This window comes from Chanodichthys erythropterus, chromosome 11 (assembly GCF_024489055.1).
Source record: "Chanodichthys erythropterus isolate Z2021 chromosome 11, ASM2448905v1, whole genome shotgun sequence".
In the NCBI taxonomy this organism is placed as follows: domain Eukaryota; kingdom Metazoa; phylum Chordata; class Actinopteri; order Cypriniformes; family Xenocyprididae; genus Chanodichthys; species Chanodichthys erythropterus.
The window spans coordinates 29,777,957-29,786,903 of record NC_090231.1 but is presented as its reverse complement, the minus strand read 5'-3'; the positions used below and the strand labels follow the sequence as shown (position 1 = coordinate 29,786,903).

The window sequence follows — 8,947 nt, the reverse complement described above, 5'->3', positions numbered from 1 at the left end:
ATTTATAGGATAGGTAGGATAGACAGAAGATGTTTTTTCCTTTCTATTTAGGCCCCTTGTTATTGTAAAAACAAGAAGTCTAAATCCGCCCGTGTTTGTGTAACGGAGGCGTAAAGGTTAAGAAAATCCCTCCAGTGTACAGACGCCAGAATGTGTAATCTAAACCACCTGTAGATGTTCAATATAGGACGAGGTCGGCTCTTGCTCCTCTGGTTAATGAAGGGTTAAAACAGACGTCGCCGTTTGAATTTGGTGTTTGATACAATTTGTTAAAGCATTTTAATAAGTTGCAGTCCATTGACTACTCTTAATTTGCTCCAAATTGCTGTGTGCGCCCAGGGAACAGTTCAAAACTCGTCACTTTCTCATTCAGTGCAAGTTATCTCTTTAATAGACACGATTGATTGGAGAAACCTAATTAAAATAACATTAGTCAAATTATGCTAACAGTAAAAATTAAACTTTAAACATATTCAGGATGTACACTTGTTCCTGAGTTCATTTTTGAAAGTATTTATTGGATTAAATTGCCTCAGCCATTTCATACATCGACATAAATGTGTTTCTTTTGATTTCTAAGACAGGCCTATACACACAGATATATGGTTTATACAAGTGAATTAAAACTTTTCCCTACATATATTATTAGTAGTATTTCATTTATTTATTTGCTACGGCATTAAAACTAACTATGGCTAAATCGGTTTTAACGATGTCGAGCAAACTAAAACGTGTAGGGAGAAGTAGTAGAAAGCTGTTATAAAAATCGTGGATGGACTGTGATGCAATTATCTGGAACAACTCCATATAAAACATAGGCTATTATATTGAAATTTCGTTGTTTTATTTATTTATTTATTTATTTATTTATTTTTATTTTTTAGACCAACCAATCCAGGATAGTGATTGTGTGATTCTGTATAACGAAGATGAAGCAGCTAAATCACTCTTAGCCGTTTTCCTGATGTAACCAAAACTTAGAGGCAAAATTCAAACTCTTTACAGAAGCTGCTATCTGATTTCATCTCGACACTGCTGAAAACTAACCAAATAAAATCATGTGTGCCAGAGCTGTTAAAGAAAATGTGATTTAGGCCAGTCACTCTCGCACACATTTCTCATTCCTCCCCCTGTCGAATACACCATCCACATCAAAGGTAATTAAGTGTGTTTTCTTTTTAAATCCTTAAATCTGTCACCTCAATTAACAGTTCGGATCAGAAAAAGCCCCTTTAAAAGACCATGTGCGATGGGTATGTGTTACTTGTTTTCTGTCGCCTTGGCATTATAGAGCTGATTCAGAGGTGTAATTTGAAGAGCCCCTGTTTGAAGTCTTTGATCAGCGCTGTCGCAGGCATCTTGTGTATTGCATAAGGAAACGCTTTTGAGCGCAACGTCTCTGCTTGTTTATTTGGATGCGTGTTGGAGAATGCGAAATGGTGTCATCTGCATAATTGCTAGTAAAGGAGTCACAGAAACCATCCCTCAAGTCACACATCCAAGATTGCCCTATTTATACACGTTGGTATTAGTGCGGTGCTTTGAAATGTTGGCCTGCGTTTAATGGAGTCATTATGTAGAACTAAAAAAAAAAAAAAAAAGAAAGAAAAGAAATTAATAAATACGCAGGTATACATATTAGCATATGCATATTAATAATACTGATGCAACTGTTTTGTGTGGGTTTTATTGTTATAATTATTATTATTATTATAAAACATGAACTATAATAATAATAAAAGCTTAAGCCTTTTATTTAAATTGTTACAAGGGCTTCCAAAAGGGTGGGAGAAGAAGGCAGGAAGAAAACACCATCCTAATGCTTTTATGGCTGTGCCAGTTTCCTGGGTCAGTGTGAAAGTGTTAAGTTAGTGCATGTGTATTTGATTGGGCCAATAAATCAGAGTCAAACCTTGAGGCCCTGACAGGTCCCGGGATGAGACACGTGTCTATCCGAACTCAGAGCGCTGCAGGGCGGACTCCAGCACGCAAACTTCTCCTTTCCCCCCGTGCGTCCTAATTCACTAAATACAGCGGTTTGAAAACAGCACGTTTACATCAGAATAATTGCAAATATCTGTAGGTAAATTCGACTTGAAATGTGACTCAAAAGAAAACAAGACTGCTTGAAACCTAGAGGGTTAGCTGTGTTTTGCATTGTCCCAGATGGCGCAGTGCTGTGGGGTCAGCCGGGTGGGCTAAAAGCTCTTGTTAGCTCTGCAGGTCCGTGTGCGGTATTGACGGTTATGTAGTTATTACCATGCGCTCTGAATGGCATCAGACCGCTGTTCTAATTAATAACTCCCGTAATCCTGCATTGTTAGACTTCAAAACAGCAGGCACGTGTTAAAGAGACCATGGAAATCCGGGAGTCCTTAAGCAAAGAGCCAATACAAATGACATTCCAGATATTAGGATGTCATAACAATAACTATCTCTTTAAAAGCAGATGGAAGATTTAGGAGGAACATTGCGTTCTTGGAAACCACATCATAGTAAATCCAAGCCGAAGTTGATTCACCCTAATCTTTCATTACTGAATTGAGATTTAGTCATATATTCAAATAAACGAAACTCGTTAAAGCACTAATCGGTGCCGTTGTTTGGAAGACGATTAGCAGACATATGATGACACTAGACTAGAGGCGTAATACGATTATGAATGTTTCCTGCATATTTTCATATATTGATTCAAGGAATTTCAATCGTCCTTTGTTTTAATCCGTATTATTTACAGAAGGGTGCAGATTATATCAGATATTTTCAGTGGATATCTGTAGAGTAATCCTGTAGGTTAATCGCCCAAAATATGTTTTTTAAGAACAGAAGCTTTTACACATGAATGCAATTGAAACATTTGCGATTATATTTTAATACGTCAAAAAAGATTGAAGACTGACAGCTTGATATACCTTAGTAGTAGTAATTTTACATAGTTCAAATTAAAATGAACCACACTAAATTATAATTCGCTGAAACCCATAACAGCGCGTATAGTCACATTAAGAAATTATGCTGTTGTTCAATCTTTTCGTTTCTTGTCAACTTACTCTGCAGGTGACCGGTAAAACGCCAATGTTTTGATGTTTCACACTAAAGGCGTCAGAGGACCTCGATTGGCTTGTTCCGTGTTAGATGAACTAAAAACGCTCTTCACATAACATTTCCTTTAGTAGCCTACTTTGTAAGAGCTAACAAAAAAAAATCTGGCCGTTTTGTCCGATTTAAACTTTCAAGTTCTTCGTTTCACGTGGAGACGCGAGTAAAATAAAGACACAAAAGATATGCGGGAAGTTAATGACTCAACAAGAATAAAATATTTACCATTTTGTGGATAATAAAATTTTTTGAGAAGTAACACAAGAAATTGGAAGGGCTGAAGCGGCGAACAAACAACAAATGAAATGATTGGCGAGCCATAAAATGAGATTTGAAACTCATTCAAATAAGAGATGGCGACGTCAGAGGACTTATCCAGACGGAGAGCAGGAGCGGAGAGAGAGAGAGAGAGAGAGAGAGAGATGGAGAGAGAGAGAGAGAGAGAGAGAGAGAGAGAGAGAGAGAGAGGGAGGGAGAGAGAGGCTCTGTAAGTGGGGGTGAGACTTGAGAAATAGGAGGAGCTTCTGAACGACTAAAAATGTCAATCACAAAAAGGAGTTCCAATAATCTAAAGCAATCTGTAAGGACCTGACCTTAGTCCATTCAGATCAATAGGGAAGTAAGGGAGGAAAGCGCAATCGGATCGTTTACACTGGCTCTTTCGGAGGAAATATAGACTTCCCTGACACTTTGTACTCACTGTAAAGTGGATATCGTGGTGCGCACCAAGAGGGCGATTCGCCGCTTTTTGTGACTTCAGTAGACTTTCTCCACAACAATGTCTTTCCCACAGCTGGGATATCAGTACATCCGACCCATATACCCGCAGGACAGACAGGGGATAGGCAGTGCCCGAGCCGGGACAGACCTGAGCCCGTCCGGAGCGCTCTCTAATGTTCTCTCCACTATGTACGGATCACCTTTCGCTGCCGCACAAAGCTATGGAGCTTTTCTTCCTTATTCAAATGATCTGTCTATTTTCAACCAGCTGGTGAGTAATCATTTTATTTTCTTGCGCTGTTTGTTCTTTCTCTCTCAAACTCAAATGTAGTAAACTTTATAAAAATAAATAAATAAATCAAATGTTACAAAATCCTAGACTTCAGTTTACGTTTCAATACCAATCATTACTGAATGTTAGTTTTGCAAGACGGTGGTAAACTTTGTTGTTTACCCCGTTTGGTAAATACAAAAAAGAACTGAAAATGTAATTAATTAATTGATAGCCGTATAAAACAAAAATAAGTGTAGAGTTCGTGCGCCTATGATTTTATTAATAGCCTAAATCACAATATATTAAATAGCAAATATTGTACCACGTCTTCAGGATGAAAACAAATATGTAAAGCTTATACAGATACAGAATAAATATAAATATATGTAGCTGCAAAATCTTGTCAGTTTATTTGGAATATTTTTTATAAAGTAGGCTATATAGAGTGCAAAGTAGCCTAGCCGATTTAATACAGTCAATTAGGTCTATATTTAAAAAAAAAAAAAAAAAAAAAAAAAAATTAAAATAACAATCCTTGCTTTTGTAACTAATTGCTCGCATAGACTGAAAATCATTTACGCAGTTAATATATTCAGCAACAATACATCAGGGAACAGCAACTGAGTACAAGAAAACGTAGTATGTGCCAGGCCAAGAATAATGATAATGAATCTCATTAATGTTGGATCCGTGTTCTGTGTTTTTAAGGGGGCACAATACGAACTGAAGGACAGTCCGGGCGTCCAGCACCCTGGATTTGCTCACCACCATCCTGCTTTTTACCCATATGGTCAGTACCAGTTCGGAGACCCTTCCAGACCCAAAAATGCCACCAGGGAGAGCACCAGCACACTCAAGGCCTGGTTAAGCGAGCACCGGAAAAACCCGTACCCCACCAAAGGCGAGAAGATCATGCTGGCCATCATCACTAAAATGACCCTCACTCAAGTGTCCACCTGGTTCGCCAACGCCAGAAGGAGGCTAAAGAAGGAGAACAAGATGACCTGGACCCCACGGAGTCGCACGGACGAAGAAGGAAATGTTTACAATAGCGACCACGAGGGAGAGGATGGCGACAAACGCGAGGACGAGGAGGAAATCGATTTGGAGAATATTGACACGGAGAATATTGAGAATAAGGACGATTTAGACGAGCAGGACGAACTGCATTCTGATTTGAAACTGGACGGCAGGAGCGACTCCGAAATTTCAGACGGCTATGAGGATTTACAAGGACCGGAGCAAAGGTTGTTCAAAGCAATGGTGAAAGACGGTAAAGAGATTCACGGCGACCGCGCAGAGCATTTTCACCATCACAATCACCATCATCATCACCACCACCACCAAAACAGCTTAGAACAGGCCAACGGCGAGCCGGTCAAACTCAACCAGGCCATCATCAACTCCCCGCCCTCAGAAAACAACCCACCTCCAGCCCCAAAACCTAAGATCTGGTCTTTGGCAGAGACTGCCACAACTCCAGACAATCCACGAAAATCTCCTCTGATGAACGGGACTTCCGCTACGTCCGCCACTCAGACCATCATAACTCCTCATAGACTCCTTTCGTGTCCCGTAGGGAAACTCCAGAGCTGGACAAATCGGGGTTTCACCGCACACCAGCTCGCCTTGCTTAACTCAAACCATTACTTAGGACTCAGTAACCAGGCTTCGGCGAATGGCCTTGCGTTGTACAGCAGACAAGCAGAGGACAGGAGTCAAAACTCCGAGTCCACAGTCACAGGTACATGTCACCCACACTGAGAAGCGCGATTCATGCTTTTTATTGACACCATTAAGACTGTACTGACAGACTGGAAACGCACCATTCTTATTCCTTCCTAAATCCATTTTCATTTGATCACTACTGTGAAACGTTCAAGTAAAAAGAATTAATTACACTTGAAATGCAAATGTATAGTGGAGAGTACTTATCTGATATCCTATATATATATAAATATATTGTTTTTGTTTTCTTTATTTGTTTTGTTTTTCAAATATTGAAAAAAGTCTGTCAATTTAAATTTGTGGAAAAAGGTTTTGGGTTGCCTTTTCGAAAGGTGTGTTAGTGTGTGCGAATTTTGATATTTCTAGGCCGCAAACCTTTCTCAACAGCTGGCTGTAATATCTTTTTTTTTTTAAAGACTCTGCTTTTTAAAATAATAATAATAATAACAATAACAATAATACATTAATAATAAATTTGCATTTACATTCTTTTTTTTTCCTTTTCTTGTTGTTGTTACTGGTTTTATTATTACAGAAAGATCTAGTGCCTTGGAAGCAGAGAAAAAGTTGTTAAAAACAGCCTTCCATCCTGTTCAAAGACGGTAAGAGTGGAGATCTTACATTATCTGTCCATGAATTTAATTTAGCGAGTTTCTTTTTTAAGTGTTATTGTTCTTTTTTACATTTGAATATCACATAGTGTTAATGCATGACAGTCTAGTCACGCGCTCGGGTACTGGTATAGGCTACTGTGGTTTAAACATGATTTATGTATTGTGCTTGTGCAATAATAAACCCAGATGTCAAACCAATAAATCTCCAGTGCGTCGATGCGATATTTCAGAATGTTGATTTCAAAAACGTTGTGTTCTCTACTTGCTTGCAGATTTAGTTTTGTATTGGCCCCGTGTTTTTTTTTTTTTTTTCACGCTTCCCTTCTATATCCCCATAGGCCCCAGAACCAACTCGAAGCTGCCATGGTATTATCCGCCCTCTCGTCCTCGTAGGCTTTTCTCTCCTTTTTGTTTACTTCCCATTTTAACCTGTGTAAGGAATGTAAAATAAAAATAACTCACTTCTGTATACTTACATTGTAAGCATGTCCTGTGTACAATGGCTGATGTTAATGCTGTCAGGCCAAGTAGTCTGTGAGTCCCATTTTCTTTTGTAAGCTCTGTGAGGATTTGATGTTGAAATGTTTTGTATATAACGTAAAGAAAATGTATATACTTGTGATCCGAAATTGTACAAGAAAGTCTATATTTTGGCTAATAAATGAACCGCTGCAACTTTACCGTCACTTTTCCCTTTTCTTTGAAAACAATGGAGTGTTAATATTATAAATGTTATTAGAAATGTCATGTTGTGAGCTTTTCTGCGCGGAAACGGTTACAGTGTGTGTTTTGAAAGGCATGGGAAACGTTAACTCGAGGTTATGAGGTTTGAAACGGAGGATTTGAAGTATTTTCCTATTTCAGGGACTTAACTGTAATTAGCTCCTTCTTGAATCGCGCATTTGGATATTAATGGATGGGGATTATCCCCACCGAGGCGGAACAGCCAATATGAAATGAATAATTATTTCATTTTTATTGGGTTGAAATAGCATACAACTCAATTTCACTGTAATGAGAATTGAATATTTTCTTCTTTGAAGAAGAAAGTCACACAAAAAAAGTTAAATGTTTTCCTCTGTACAGATGGTTAATGTAATCTCGACTATTTATAATTTTCGAGATTCCGCTTTTTAAAATGTAATGAATTCTAATCAGACATTGATGTTGTGCTGCTTGCCATATGCCTTCGATACTGTGCGAAATTATTTATTTATGTGCGTTTTCCCTCTTGAAGATGATTTGCATGGCAGCAGCTTTGTTTCAGGGTTTCCAAAGTTTGGAGAAATTTAGAGTTGGAGCTCCCTCTACAGTCCAGTCTGAACGGCCTTGACATGGACTGAGCCATTTCGATCATAATCTTCCATTTATGCCATTTATTCGAAAAAGGTGACCATGGGCATTTTGGGATCCTTCTTTTGTGAAATTTGCTGGGAGCTTATGAGCAGAATGTTAAGCAACGTAAAAGGCTAGCAATTTCCCAATAAGAAAAGTGCCTGGCGGAATATTATGACACAGTTCAGACAAAATTACACCATCGAAATTGAAGACCAGCTACATAAATAATAAATAATGGCGAAAGAATTATTAGTGTAGGTTTAAATGTCAAATTTAATTTCCGGGGCTTCAAAGACAGAAAAAAAAAAAAAAAAAAAAAACCCTAAATAATCAGGAAAGAACAGTACGTTTGCACGAATCAAACTTAAATTAGGCTACAAAACCTCCTTGAAAGGAAAACTACCTGCATTAAAATAATATTCTACACCTACATGTCTACATTCCAGTGTTTAAGAATAGCCTAATTAAAATAAATACAATTATCGCAAAGTTTAGCCTGTCACATTACAAATGCTTTATTGACACGGAGCACAAATTCAAGTATGTCGGTCTGTGCACAGCATATTGTCATTAATTATGCCTCTGAGGTAGAACTACAATGCACTGCAGCCCATAATAATAGAAGCAAGAAAGCAGATCTGGCCTGCGCTGACAAAACAAACAAACAAACAAACAAACAAACAAACAAAAATAGCCTATATATATATATAAATAATTCATCGTGTCCGCTATTTTGTTTTTATATAAGCCTATTCGATTATCATATCTCTCCGAGATTTCGTTCATACAAAGTAAAAGCTGGCTATGAATATTCATAAAACGCCATGTGACTTTTGTGGCACTGATTGATGTAATCATCGTTCTGGTGCTCTCTCGGAAGAGCGCCACCAGCTAGAGCGCAGAAAGTGACACCGCGCGCGAGTGACCAACATTCTCCAATCAGTGCTGACCCTCTCACGCGCACCGTGCAGGTCAAGAGGGAGAGCGCGAGGCCAGTGGCAAACAAGCTTGCAGAGACTTGCGTGCCTTTTGAACTTCATCAGATCGAGGACGTATATTACACACTGACTGCTTTATAACAAAAACTTATATATATTTTTAAATATATATATATATATATATATATATATATATATATATATATATATATATATATATATATATATATATATAT

At 38.1% G+C, this 8,947-nt stretch overlaps 1 protein-coding gene across 1 annotated transcript; it reads left to right on the top strand.

The window, feature by feature from the left end:
• The first annotated feature begins 3,632 nt into the window (after nt 1-3,632).
• Nucleotides 3,633-7,101, top strand: irx3a (iroquois homeobox 3a). Its single transcript, XM_067400710.1, has 4 exons — nt 3,633-4,090; nt 4,802-5,837; nt 6,357-6,423; nt 6,774-7,101. Exons 1-4 carry the CDS (start codon nt 3,878-3,880, stop codon nt 6,826-6,828), a joined length of 1,371 nt encoding a protein of 456 aa, XP_067256811.1. The 5' UTR covers nt 3,633-3,877; the 3' UTR covers nt 6,829-7,101.
• Nucleotides 7,102-8,947: the final 1,846 nt, after the last annotated feature.